The following is a 14,490-nucleotide window of genomic DNA, read 5'->3' on the forward strand; positions in this document are numbered from 1 at the left end:
GGAGGGTGGCGTTGCTCCGCTCTGGGGAAACCCTGTCTGTCCTGCTGTTCTGGCCAGGGTGGGACCCGGAGCGGCGTTGCTCGGGGGTGCCCATGGCGGAGGGGCCGGTGGCGGCGGGGCGCTGCGGGGGGAGCGTTGCCAACGGCGCTGCCGTTACCCCAGCAACAGGAGCAGCGCCCGCAGGTGTCCGGCCACGCCATTGGCCGGCCCGCCGCGCCGCTGGCCAATGGGCGGCGCCGGGAGCCGCCGCGGGGCGCCCCCGCGGGAGGGGCCGCGCCCCGCTCCCCGGCTGCATCACCCTCCTTTCCCTTTAGCGCTTTTACGTTTAAATCCGAATTTTAATTAGCTCCGCGTCAGCACGTCCTGTTAATTAAGCAGCACACTGTTTAGCTCCCCACTTTCCCGGTGAGGGTCCCCTCGCTCTGCCGAGGGGACCCCCCAGGGGCTCCATCCCGTCCTTGAAGCCGCCGATGGAGCCGGCAGAGCCCTCCCTGCCCCGGGGACCGGGCTGACAGCCGAGCTGGCTGGCAGACAGGAGGACACCAAGGACATGGGGACACTGCAGCCGTGGCTCCACTGGTCTCTGTCAGCTGGCACCAAGGTGCCCTCCACAGCTCCCAGATGGGAAAGGCATCAACACGCTGCTTCACAGAGCACCAGGCACCGCAGACCCCTGCCCGGGGCAGGTCCCAAGCTCACACCATCCTCCAGAGTCCAAGGACACGCCTCGAGAACAGCCGTCTGCTGTTCCTCCTCCCTCCAGTGCCTCCCATTCCCCAGAGAAAGACAGCACAGCTCCTCCGTGTTGCTGTAGTTTCATAAAAACATACATAAATATATTTCCATTTTTTTAACAGAGAGCAAAGCTGCACGGGCACCTATAAAACACACAGTCACTTCTCCACCCAGCGCTCCCTGCACGGGTCGTATAAAACATAGAAAAGAGGTTGGGAACACAAGGCTGCAGGTGAAGCAGGGGTTTGGTGCCACGCAGACCCTCGCCAGGGTGTGGGGAGCTGGAGAGGGGGCTGCCCACCACACCACTGGCCTCAGAACTTGCGCTTTCTCCGGCGGCAGCCTTTGGTCTGCTGCTGGCTGCCCAAGCGCAGGGCCGCGTGTGGCTCCGAGTCCACCAGGCAGTCTGTGGCTTCCAAGGAGGGTGTTGCAGGGGAGATGTCACAAGGAAGGTGCTGAAAGGAGCTGGGGCTGTCTGCTCCCACCCCCCCAGCTCCAGCTGAGAGGGCAGGAGGGGACTGTTGGTCTCCTAGTCCAGAGAGGGGGGTCCCCGCATCACAACCTGCAACAAGAGCAGACATCAGCCCTGCCTGGCCACCCTCTGCTGTGAGCAACGGGCAATGAGGGGAGGAGGGTACTGCTGAGAGCTTTTCTCCCCACTCATCTGCTCCTGTCCTTGGACCCGACATGGTGTTAGCATGCAGGTGGGGAAGGCAGTACCCTGCCACCCCCCTAAAAGCTGGACATCTCTTGCTGCAATGGCTCAGAGTACACTTCTACCCCTGAAAGGGCTCTGGGTGCTGGCAAGGCCCAGCAGGCACAGGCAGAGATATGCAGACAGCGGGGGATGACAACAGCCAGCCAAGCTCACAGTGTCCCACTCTGCCCAGGAAGAGCAGATCTCTTCCAGGGAAACCTGCAGGACCACCAGGTCTGCACTGGGAAAGTGCAGCCCTGACCCAGCCAGAGAAAAAGAAACTGTTTCCCACCTGCAGACCTGCTCTCTGAGAGCTCCAACATCCTGAGGAGTCCCGTCTCTTGCCTTCCAACATCCTGCCTTCCAGTGCCCTGCCAAGGGGAAGAGAACCACTGTCAAAGCAGTGCCACGAGGGAACCCCATCACCAGGGCGGTCCTATGGCCACACGTTCCTCAGCCCACATGGTCAGGCTGCACACAAGTGGCAGAGCTGCATTTCCAGGGCCTCCAGCTGAGCATGGCTGGCCACCAACAAGAAGGGCACTACCCCGTGCCCAGCCTGACCAGCATGTGATCAGAGGCAGAGAGCAGCTCTGGCCTGGTAAGAAGGGAGGCCAAGGTGCAGGGCCCAGCCAGCGAACACGGGGCTGCGACAGAGAAACGTGGGCACTGGGGGCTCTGCCAGGGCTCAGGCACATCCCCAGCACTGTGCCTCTGAGGGCAGACCCCATCCTGTTCTGTGCCCTACAGCAGCTTGGTGCTGGAGTTTAGGGCTGTCCTGCAGGGCACTGCCAAAGAACGTGCTGCCTCTCAGCCTCTGGAAAGATGCAGCCACGCTGGTCACCCAGGCTAAGGGAAGAGCACTTGGCCTTGCTGCTTTGAGCATTGCTGGTCCAACAAAGTCCCCTCTCCTGGCTGCTCGCTGCCCCCAGGACTCCTCTAGAAGGCGCTGGCATCCTGGCTGTGGGGTCAGAACTGCAAAGCACCCCAGAACGGGCAGTAGCAGGAACCCACAGCCCTGCAGTGCCATAGGAAGCTTTTCAACAGCCCAGCCCGTGCCCAAGCATCGCCCCCCAGCGAGCTGCCACCACAGCACAAGGCAGGGCCAGAAGTAACAAAAGAGCCTTGCCAAGCCATTCCAAAGGGCCACCTGGCTCCAGCACCTTTCTCTCATGCCCTGTGCCCATGCCTGCACCCAAGACCCCACATGCCAGCCAGCTGTGGGGCACAAGGACAGAGTCAAACAGCCCCCATGGAGCTGGTGACACACAGGAGCAGCCATGCCCTGCAGTACACAGTATTCTGAACCACAAAGCACTTGGCTGTATCCCAGCCAAAATCATCAACCAGAAATCTCATCATTTGCATCTGAATCCCCAAAGGGCTGAGGCCTGTGATGGATTTAAGGGATTATACTAAACTAAGACATCATGTTGCATCTTCATGCTGAGAATCACATTTCTGAGCACAGGCAAAGCTGCAGCACTCGGGCTTTGCCCACAGGAACCAGTGGGAAGGCCAGGAAGGACCCTCTGTGTGCTGCCCTGGGACCACCATAAGCAGGAAAACATACAGTGGGGGCCAACACCTGGCGAGTGATGGTGAGCCAGCTGCTACCCACGCTCCTGCCTCCCACCTCCCCTAGCAAGGCACGTCTCCCACACTCAGCACACCTCCACCACACTCACTCCCTCACTGGGGTGCTGCAGCTTGCTCCCAGCACTGAGCAGTGCTCACTGCTCCAGCTCTGAAGCCTTCCCCATGGCAAAGGGCTTGCGGATGGAGTCAAATACGCTTGTCACCCTGACACTGCCCTCCATCTACATTCAGCTGAGGAAGCCTGCAGGACCAAGGCATGCTGTCTGGCAGCAATACAGCCCTGGCTGCCTGCCTGCTGGAGAGGATCCTAGCAGCTCTGCTGGATTAGCTCACCCCTGGGACTGGTCCATGCTCTTGCAGAGTGTCACAGGAGGGAGGGCAACAAGCTCTCTGGCCTCAGCAGCCCACTGGGACAGGCAATGCTACACCAGGTCAGCTCATCCCATCAAGGAGGGAAACTGCTCCTGCTGCCAACCCAGCCCCAAACCCAGCGCAAAGCAAAGGAAACTGTCTGCAGGGTTGCCCCTCACCTTGGTGCTTCGTAGCCTCCTGGTTCCCTGAGCTTGCCTAGCAGCCTGAAGGCAGCTGTCCACGTGCCTCTGATACTGCAGCAGTGGCACCAGTGACTTACAGAGGTAGCACTTCTCAAACCTGCCAGGCAGCAAAGGACAGAGCACTGCATTAGGATTTGACCTGCACTGGGCTCCCAGCCACCAGCAGTGACTTTTCTCCTCCAGGCCACACCATGGAGAAGACATGTCACCCAACTGGGTATCGCTCAGTGGGGCCAGGGTGGCACCAATGGCAAAGACTGAGTGATTATCAGTTTTCCCTGCCTGCTCCTCTGTATCCTGCTGCTGCAGCAGCAGGACGGTAATCAAATCTGCTCATCTAACTCTCTCAAACACCACTGATTTCTCCCCAGACATAAAGCACCCTGTCAAAATCCACAGAAATGAAGTGTGAGGGCTTTGCAAAGGGGAGTTAAATTCTGCCTGAAAAGCAAACCAAGTGTGTTAAATCAGAAAGACATTTTACCAGGGCTGGATGAACTTGTCTGACTAGTAAATCAAGTCCTTCTCTGCACTGTCTCCATTTTATATCATGCCATGTTTGGCAAGGAACGCAGAGCACGGGCTCCTGCTGGGGGCTGGCACAGAGTGTTCCTCAAACCCCTTCATTTGTGTAGAAGATGCCCAGGCTCATGCAGGATGACTGAGTATGCCTGGGAAGAACATTATCCTGGGTGAAAGGAGATGAAGGTCAGGCATGGATTTACACAGCTACACTTGCTTCCACTCCAGCTCTCGGCGGGGACTGAACCCTGCAGAAGAGGGCACCAGTTCTTCAAGCATCCACCCAGAGAGCTATTCAGGAATGGACCATCTCCAAGGAGACATGAGCCTGCAGGGACCAGCCCCAGCAGCATTGTGTTCAGTTTGATAAGCAATACTCCCCTAGTAAAACTCACCCCAGGCTCTCAAATGTGTATGGAGAGCCCCCATCAAGCAAAACTCTGCAGTACTTTTCCTGTATTTTCTTTCCAGTCAGTGCTGATTACCCAGATAATGTGTCTAAACAGAAGCTGTCCTCTCTATAATTAGCCTAATTCCATTAGTGATGTTGCCATCCACTGTTTGTAACAGCAAAATTGCTTCCATAGCAGAGATTTTACTGTCAGATCCTCTCTTATGATGCTTTGTGTGGGTGGCAGGAGGAGGGGCTGCATGGAAGAGATTAAACAAAGCCACTGCTATTCTGAAAGTCTAATTTAATTAAGAATATCACTACAGGTGCATTGTTGACAGCCTCCCTGTCCAAGCCTCTTCTCTTCCTGGGGTTACCAAGCTCAAATCTCCCATTAGAAACTGGCTGAGTTAGCACCATTTTAGCTACAGCTCCCCTTCCAGTGGCCAGAGATCAGGCATCCCTGACCCACCATGGATTGGGCTAAAAGGAAATTAGTGCAAAAATAAACAATCTGAGAACAGCAAATTCCTCTTGCTACAGTATAAACATAGCCAGCACTGTGACAAAAGGCACTGAGAGAAGGTAATTTCTTCAGGAAACATTGCTATCAAGCCAGCAGTCAGCAGTCAGGAATAAAGACATCCACAGGCAAGCTAGAACTGAAGCACAGAAGCAATCTCAGAGGAGCAAGCATACCTACTTACTTGTCAATGTCTAAGGTCGTTGGGCCACTTTCACCACTGGCAGATTTACTTCTTGCCTCTCTCTGACGCCGGGTGAGCACTGGAGGAAAAACAAAGGGTTACCTGCCATCCATCCCAAAAGCATCCCCACACCACGTCCAAATGCAACACATTTCAATCTCCTCCCTTTGAGGCTGCAGCAGAAGTGATGGTAGAGGCAAAGAAATACTGGACTGGGACGGGCAGGGTCTTCCTTCCTGCAGAAGAGGTAGCTGGCCAATTCTTTTTTCTGAGAGGATACCAGAGAAGTTACCTTTCCTGGAGTTGGAAGCCAGCTAGCCATTTCACACTGTAACTTGTCTTCCACCACAAACAGCTGGATCAACAGTATGCAGTTTACAGTAATTTTAAAGCTGACGCACAGCAGCGCAACAGCCTGGGAGAAGAGTTCCACAGCTGCTCCAGCAGCACAGCTCTGCTCTCTGCCAAACCAAGCACCTGTGCCTATCCCAGGGGAGGGAGCATGGCAACTGTGAGCTTGGGGGGGGAAGCAGAGCCCAGGCAGGGGGCACACAGAGGCACTGACCCTTCTGCAGACGATGCAGGAAGGGCGAGCCTTGCTGGGGAGGGACACAGCTCACATTGGAAAGGGAAGGTTACAACCGTCAGCCTACACTCACTGCTGAACCAGGCTGACGTGTGCTGCTGTCCACTTACAGCTCTGTGGAGCCCCTGGATGAAGACTTCTACCAGGGCTAAGCATTAGTGGTGCTGCTCTCCAGCAGCAGCAGGGAACGGCCAGTTCTGACACACATCAGTAGCTGGAGAGATCCCAGCTAACCAGCACGCTGATGACAGGTCCAACAATCTCTGTTCCTTCAGAAAGCCCAAGCAGCCTTTCCAAAACCTGCTCTCCAAGCATCTGCAAGAAGCACACTGGAGCATTGTCTCTTTCAGTCAAATTCCTCTCAGTGTATTCCTGTTGACATGCCACCAGCTAAGATCCTCAGGGAACATACTAGATAGCTTAGCTTGCTTCACCAGGAACATTCAAGACTCCAGCTCCAAAGCAGATGTCACACTAAGCACTCTTGGGCAAGCTGCCTAAGGGGACAACACAGGCAGCTGTTTTCCAGCCCAGTAACATTGCTTCCCATGGTCTCACTAGGAGAAAGGTCCAAATCCAAGGTATAGGCACAACAAACCTGTTACTGTCAGCCCATAAAGAAAGGGATGCACAACATTTTGTGCAGAACAAAGGCAAATCAAATCCGTTTGAGCAAAACCTCATTTCTACAGCATTAGGCAAAGCCAGTATCTACCCATACTGCTGACACAACACAGCTTTTCCCTTAGTAGCAACCACTGATCCGCAGCCACAACCAGTAAATGCACTGTGAGATGCTCAGGAGTTGTTGGGAGACATCCCCACTGAAGAAACAAGCTCCAGAGTTTCCTCAGACATGGGTATTGTCTCACAGGCAATGACTGATACCAACAGCTCGGTTCTCACCAGCACTGAAGGGGATGTCTCTCTGTAACTTAACCTGGCCCACATTTGAAGTGGCAGCCTGACTAGGAGGACTGGCAACCACGGCCACCCTCCAGGCCATCCAGCCTCTCAGCATCCCAACCAACACGTGTGTTTGACAGCGTGGTGAAAGCTGCTCTCCAAATCAGCGTGTGCTCATTAATATTCCTTTAACACCGTCTTGGGAGCCTCATGCATCAGCTCAGGTGTTAATCAGTTCTATTTTCTTCCAAAAGCAGTGAACACATCTGGCATAATGGGCCCATTAGAGACGTCTGGGACCAGCTCTGCAGCTGCCCAGGGGAAGACCTCCAGTTGTGCTGCTGGAAGCAGAGGCACAGGAGAGAGAACAGGGCCAGCTGGCAAGGCACGACCTTCGCCAAAACACACTGGCTGCCCATGGGAAGGGGGTTCAGAATGTGGGAAAACACTTGCCATGGGGAAAATCCCCACCACAGCAGTGCTGACCTGCTGCGTGACAGGAACCTTATAACTCTCACAGATGTGATGATCTCCACTGGGTCAGACACACTCTGTAGCCCAAGAACCACCTTTTCCCTGGCTCAGCATTTCTTCTGCTTGACAAGTAAGTCATCCTTGGCCTGCCTGGCTCCAGCTCACACCCTGGGGAAGAGAAGCAAACCCTTCCCTGCACAGTCCCACTATCACCTCCTGGGGCTGCCAGGTCAGGGCATAGAGCTGCGAGGCCACAGTCACTGAGGTCCACCAGTGGTTTGACCCATCAGCTTCTTCCCCATCCTCACCACCACTGCCTCACTTTTTGTGCTGCACCCTAGCAGTAGCAGGCTCCAGTCACCAGCAACTCATCCTTTCTCAGAAGTGATGAAGCATTCCTCTTCACCTGTTCCATTACTCTTCCTCCTGTGCCGGTGCCACCTCTGTTGATGTCAGGAGCTCTTTAACAGCACCAGTGCTGCTGCTAAGAGCTGCATCAGGTTGCATTTGAGGCTTTGGGAGGAAGGAATATACCAAATCTTCATTTTTCCTGGGCTCACTTGGGAATTAAGAGGTTGGGAGCACATAGATAGAGGGCAAGAGGAACAGAGTATGTCCCAAAGCTTGAGACTATCTGCTGTACTCAGTAGTGGCCATGATTTACCTCCAGACTGAGACCAGCAGATTCCTGCTCTGACAGCAGCAGGGATGGACACAGTGACTCCAGCTGAGAGCCTCTCTCACACACACCAACCCTTCAGCCAAGTGTGGGATGGAAGAGGGAGCTGGCACAGCACTTCCATGGATCCACTTGCGCACTTGGAATTAACACCAGTCATTGAGCTGGAAAGCCAGGATGTGACCCTTCCCCAACCTGGTACAGTACTGACTAACAGTAGGCTTTTCTTTTTTATTTACTCAGATCAGAGGAAAATGGAAATTCATGATTAGATTTTCATACTGCCCAGGTATGTGGTGGTCTGGGCGTCCAGCCAGAGCAACTGTGTACATACGTAAGAAGAAACTAACTCATCTTGCCCAGATAATTCACTTGAAAGCCTGTCCTTAAATACCAGCTGGACTGAGCTGGCCTCCTGATACACAACAATGGAATACCTTGGTGCATGATTAAGAGAGGGGAGAAGCGAGCAAGAACCTCTCCTTTTGTAATTTTAAGAAGAAAAAAACCTGACAGCTACAGTCTGCAGGACTGCATAATCTGTAATTCCGAAGACATCAGGACTAAATCCAATTAATAAATCTGAAGACAGACCAGGAACCTCTAACCCAGTGGACCAAAGGAAAACTGGAGCAGTCTTTTCTTAACAGATGAGGGCATGGCTTGGAGGGCACACGAGGCTGTTGCTGTGCAGCCAGCAGCCAGCCAAGAGCACACAGTGCTGCAGTGGTAGAGAATAGCTTCTGGACCCACAAAGGAGCTGGCATTTGCTTCAGAAGACAAGTCTGCCACCTCTTTTTTCTCTCCATGTATTAGCTTTACCTACAGATTTTGTGCTAGTGATAGATGCCAAGATAACAGCCCTGGAAACAGAGTCCTTTTGTACCTGCACAGCTGTGCCAGGCTACTGTCTGGCCTCTGCTCAGAGCTGAACATCATCCCTGCCTACTCAACCCCAACCCCACCAGCTCAGACCTCTCCTGATGACAGCAGCCTTTGCTCAGCTGCTGGGAAGCAGAATGAGCTGCCCCACCAGCCAGAGCCCCAGCAGGATTCTGCCCCGTGTTACATGCTGCTCCCAGTCAAGGAAGCCCCATGGTCCTGCAAAGTGTCTTGGTGCAAACAACACAGACATCACAGAGTGTTATGGCTAATAAAGCCTAGTCTCTGCAGGAAAAATACGAGAATAACTAGCAACAGAAAACCCAAATCACTGTGATTTTGTCCCCAAACCATTGTTCTGCTGTAGACCTAAATCCCCTTTATTCCAGGTTAGTTTTCTTATGGGGAATTGTTCTGAACAAGCCAGAACAGCAGAATAGCAATTCTAAAATGACTACCCTTACAAACATCCCCAAGGAGACCAGTCTGGAAGCAGAGTGGAGAGGCCAGCCTTGAACTCTGTCCTGTTGAAAGCCAAAACCAAAGGAAAGAACAAATTCCCTCACACTGCTGAAGAATTCAAAGCCTTTCCTGATCACAGTCAGGATTCCCCAGGATCAATGGACACACTCAAAGTCCAGCCACCCCAGGGACCTGATTACCACAGGGCCAAAGACATTCCTGCTAAAATGCATACTAAAAATCCACACTACAAAACGGAGCAGAATAATACCTGTGTTCAGGATGGGAGAGGAACTTTGACAATTTGTGATTTGCCTGAGCTGAATGCTTTGCATTAGTAGCTGGTTGTGCCTGCAGAGAGAACTCTCTGCCAAAATTCAGTACCCAGCAGTATCAGCCTCTAACTCTGGCTCCCATTACCTTGGCAGGACCCATATCATATCCCCAAAGATTTCGTACAACAATGACCTGGTATTTTAAAACAACATCAACTCTGCATTAAGGTTACACGGTGAAACTTCCTCCTGCCAGACAAAGGCAGAAGTTACAGGTCTTGTACTAGCTCCGATTTGCTCATATTACTAAACATCATAGATTTAGGTTGCATTTAATAACCAAACATGTAGCTGAAAATTATATATTCACAACCTGAAAAGTTAATCTTATTACAAGCTACTACCTTGACATTGCCCCTGACATTGTGCTAACACTGACTTTACATTTCAAGCAGCAGCTAAAACATAACTTATTGAATATGTTGATAGCCAACTGGTGTATTTGTTCACTTAAGCTCTACAAAGGTTGACTACAGAGAACTGATAGGGAAAAGACTGCAAAGAGGATTAATACGGGCATTTTGACTGTGCCTCTATGCCTCATTCTTCACATGAGGGAGAAAAATCCAAGCTCCCAGATCGATAGCTATCATTTCGCAATTTTAGGGGAACAAGAGGGAGGCAAACTTTCCTGCAATCTCTTACAGCTGAACAAGCCATTTTTGTACATACAAATGTCAGACTCATTGCAGAGCACAGGCCGTGCCTGGAGTGGTACAGAACATTCTCCCTTCTCAAGAGCCCTGAAGGATGCTCACCCACGTGGCTCGGGAGCCTGCCATTTTCTACCACCAGCAGATGCACTGCAGGTCCTCACAAAACACACAATAGATGTGTCTTACAAGCACTGCTTGAAGCATCCAAGGCCAGATCCTGGCATAATATTCAGCTTACACACTTCCAAGGGACTAATAATGTGATGAATTATGAATCCAATCAGTGAGATGTCTCTGTGCAGGAGGTGCTGGAAACACAGGAGACTCCAATACCATTCTCCTGGCCTTCTCAGAGATGAAACAAGATGAACAAACCTCCCTGCATGCCACACCATGCACCAAATACCCTGAGAGGGACAAGACTGCAGCACCTGGCCACAAGGGAAAGGAGGATGAGCACAGACAGCTAAGACACAGAAGCAGCACTTGGCAGACCTGGACTCTCCCCACCAGCCTCCTCTCCCAGGACACCGTTGCAGTACATGGCGTGCAGCTCGATCTCCGCAGCTGGGAAGCCCCGGTCACACAGCGGGCATGAGACGTGGGCAGCAGCTGCAGGACTGCACTCTGACACAGCCCTGCCAGCATCTTCATTTCCACCAGCCTAAGGAAGAAAAAAAAAAAATTAGCCAGACAAAGCCATTTTAATCTTTTTTTTTTTTTTTTTTTTTTTGCTAGGTGCAGAGCTCCGTGCTGCCCAGTAGCTACTCACCCTGAGTTTTTCTTGGAAAGTTTTATTCTCCCTTCATCACATACTGGTCAGAAACAACACCACTGGCTGAGTAAACTGTGCAGCACTAATAACTAATTTTTCTTCCAAAGGCAACATGCCCTGCTGAATCATGGTGAAATGTCCTTGCACAGCCATGCACACCATTTAAGGCAAACACCACCTGCACTACCATGGAAAAATGGCAAAGCTTCCATTAATCAGGAAAGCTCAGAAGCGAAACTGATGGAAAATTCATGGGGCAAAGCAAGAGTTCAACACCTGACTTGTGCTCATCAGTTTCTGGACACGATCCACGCTACACAGGTGGCACTGTCTGGGAAAAGAGCTTCCCCCGAGATGAAAGGAAGCTGCTGTGCTTTTAGGGAGTCTGGAGAGATCACTGGGAAGCTCCTCCTCTCTAGAGGAGGTGGCTGGAGCAGGCATCAGAGGGGGTACGGATCAAGAAGTGAAGCAACACCATTAAAAATCCACGTCACACAAAATTATTAGCAGTGGCTTTTCACCAGGGCAAGATGTCACAGCTTGTGTTTGCTTTCTGGGTGCCATTACCACTCACCAATACTCCCTTTTTGCATTGGTTACAGAGCACAGAGATGCTCCACTACCCACAAGCAGAGACACAGCCTGCTCCCTATGCCTGACCCCAAGAGGCAGCAGACTGCTGCCATCTCAGTCCTAGCCAGCCCTCTGCTTAGTCAGGCTTGCTACAAGGTTTTTCCACATTTAAGAAAGAACTCCTCCTCTCCCCTCAATCATTTTAATAAGTTATTTAGATATTAACCATGTAGAATGAACCTATAGAAAAATAATATAAGAGAGTTTTCTGTTCTTAGGGCTAAGCAGTGATATGTAGACAGAATGCAGCAAAACTGCTGTCTGCTTCCCTCCAATGGTGTAATTTCAGGGAAGCAGCAATGAGGGTCAGCTGAGATGCTCAGGCCACTGGAGCCCTTTGTCCTATTACTCGGTTTATTACTTGCTTTTCCAAATGAGGGTCTGATCCTCTCCCAGACACCAGCTGAAAGGCTAGGGCACCAAGCCTCAGGAACTCCTCTCTCATTCCAAAGGAGGCTCTCTCCCCTGGATTTCTGTGGAGGATTTGCCACAAGAGTTCCTCCCGCCACACACAGGCTGCTGACAGCATTAGCACTTGTACCCTGCTCTCACATCACAGTGTCACCACATCTTGTGAAGTCCTCACAGCAGGGCATCACACAGAAGAGACATAAAAAACACGATGTGTCAAATATGAATGATCAGATCAAACCTGTGCTATCCTAGTCAGGCAACACACATTAAAAAAATGATGAGAAAAGCAGCAGGCACTGCTCCTTTCTAGATGCCATTTTCTAAAGCCATCCTGGGAGATGACTGATTCTGCACACCCTGCCCACCTATATTTGGTGTTAAATTACTAATTTTAAATGGAAATGCAACATTCTGTAACAAAAGACACCACGGTCCCAAAACCACTTGTACAAAACCTTGCTGTAACAGCCTGGAAAACCTCAACCGCAGAACCAGTCACCACTGTCAGAGGCTGCTGGCTCTCCTCTTTAGCAGAGGAAATTGCCTACAAGACAGTACTTGCAGCCAACAGCCAGCCAAGAGCAACGCTAGAGGCTGAGCTCAACAACAAGACTCCTGTGTCTTGGCTCAGCATCCGCCAGGAAAGAAGTCATTCCCAGCGGTCTGTGCTGGCTCCATGCTCACCACTGCTGCACGTGGTAGCTGTTTCTGCAGCCTTCCTGGAGGGCTGCAGGCTCCAGACCAGCACCTGCTGCCAACTAGAATATTGTCAAACAGTCCCCAGGAAGCCCCACTGCACCACTCCTGAACACTGTGCTGATCACAGAAGCGTTCTGGTTGAAAAGGGACTGCAAGATCATCGAGTCCAACCATTAACCTAACTCTACCACGTCCAGTGTTAAACCACATTTCTAAACACCACACCTACACGTCTTTTAAACACCTCCAGGGATGGTGATTCAACCACCACCCTGGGAAGCCTGTTTCAGTGCTTAACAACCCTTTCAGTGAAGAATTTTCTTCTAACATCTAAATCTAAACCCCCTGGTGCAACTTGAGACCATTTCCTCTTGCCCTGTTGCTTGTCACCAGGGAGAAGAGACCAGCCCCCAACTCACTACAACCACCTTTCAGGTAGTTATGCCATCACCTTGGGCCATCTAGGTGGAGGTGAGACCTGGGCCACCCTCTGCAAAGCACAAGGGACAGGACAGCACCCCAGCCACAGCCAAATGGGTCATGAATGTGCTTCAGAGGCTGCGGTCACCTGGCTCAGCACAGGACAACCACCTCACCCTGCTGCAGTCTCTAATTGCCTGAGCAGTGCTCTGAGATACCTGCAGAATGAAAGGCACACAAGAACAGAAGCTGGTTTATTAAGAGGCCTGTGACAATGAGACATCAGAGCTGCAGACGCACTGTGCAAGCTGCAGACTCCCAGAATGAGCTTTCCACAAATGAATCCTCTTGTCAAGAGCTGTATGATTCTGTATTCATGTACCCTGCCAGAGGAGTACTTGGCAACCCCTTTGATATCGCTCTCTAAATTAACAGACAAAGGGAGTTTTATCAGAAGCAGGAACTGAAATCAGATGTTGATACAGTGACAGCTGCAAAGCAATTGCTGCACAGGTGTGACAACACGGGGAAAGGAGCCACACAACAGCAAACATCTGCATTGGGAGGTAAGAGGATGGCCCTGCCACTGACTCAACATTGCTATTCACTATTACTGCACAAATATCAAGATTCCCAGACTTGGGTCACTCCCCTTGGACTACAAACCAACACCAGCCCTCCACACTTCAATGTCATCTTTATCCCAGCCCAGTCTCTCTGGGTGAACCTCCCCTCTCAGCTTCTTGGAGATGGTCTGTGGAGAACAAACACCAAAGTTCAGAGAACTGTAACAGAGTGAAGTGTGTCACAACACGAGTGACTGAGGTTTACTAGGACCCCTCTCACAGTTCCCAAGGAACATCACAGCACTAAACCCGTGAGCCTGGCCAAGCAACAGCTCTGCCGTCACACTAATGGCATCCTCCAGCCCAGCAGCTCATGTGGTAGAAAAGGAAGGGCTGGAATTGATTATAACTTCCCAGCTACAGGACTGAAAGGCTCCAGAGGCAGCTGCACACAACATCCAGCCAAAAGGGAATGGAGTAATGAACCAGTGGAGAAAAGTGAAGAGGAAAATGTTTGTGAGGATCTCAACAGCAGAAGCCCCAGCTCCCCAAGTGGAAACACTAGCACAGCTGAGGTGAACCACGGTCTGGAAGGCAGGACTAGAAACAGGACTTTTCCCCGTTTTCAGGCTCTTTTACCTGTATAGGTGCTTCTTCACTGCCCAAGCAGAGCTCTTCCCTCTCTGCCTCAACAGCTTCCAGAGGACTTGGCTGGGTCTCTGCAGAAAAACATCTCCATGTCAGCAGCCCCCAAACCACCTCCTCACTCACTGATATAACTCAGCCTGTTTCCTAACA

General features: G+C 51.6%; 1 protein-coding gene across 8 annotated transcripts in view; it reads right to left on the reverse strand.

Annotated features, from left to right (window-relative positions):
• Positions 1–805: 805 nt before the first annotated feature.
• Positions 806–14,490, reverse strand: part of UIMC1 (ubiquitin interaction motif containing 1) — a 38,464-nt gene continuing 24,779 nt past the window's right edge. For 3 of the 8 annotated variants that reach the window (XM_051631282.1, XM_051631289.1, XM_051631281.1), the window contains 6 exons: positions 14,332–14,411; positions 10,681–10,849; positions 5,206–5,284; positions 3,562–3,682; positions 1,725–1,803; positions 806–1,297 (listed from right to left, as the gene is read on the reverse strand). In XM_051631282.1, coding sequence (XP_051487242.1) covers positions 1,050–1,297; positions 1,725–1,803; positions 3,562–3,682; positions 5,206–5,284; positions 10,681–10,849; positions 14,332–14,411 — 776 coding nt within the window. In that variant the 3' untranslated portion in view covers positions 806–1,049. The other 5 variants (XM_051631284.1, XM_051631283.1, XM_051631286.1 and 2 more) reach the window with 5 other exon arrangements.

Source organism: Apus apus, chromosome 13 (genome assembly GCF_020740795.1).
Source record: "Apus apus isolate bApuApu2 chromosome 13, bApuApu2.pri.cur, whole genome shotgun sequence".
Classification (NCBI taxonomy): Eukaryota; Metazoa; Chordata; class Aves; order Apodiformes; family Apodidae; genus Apus; species Apus apus.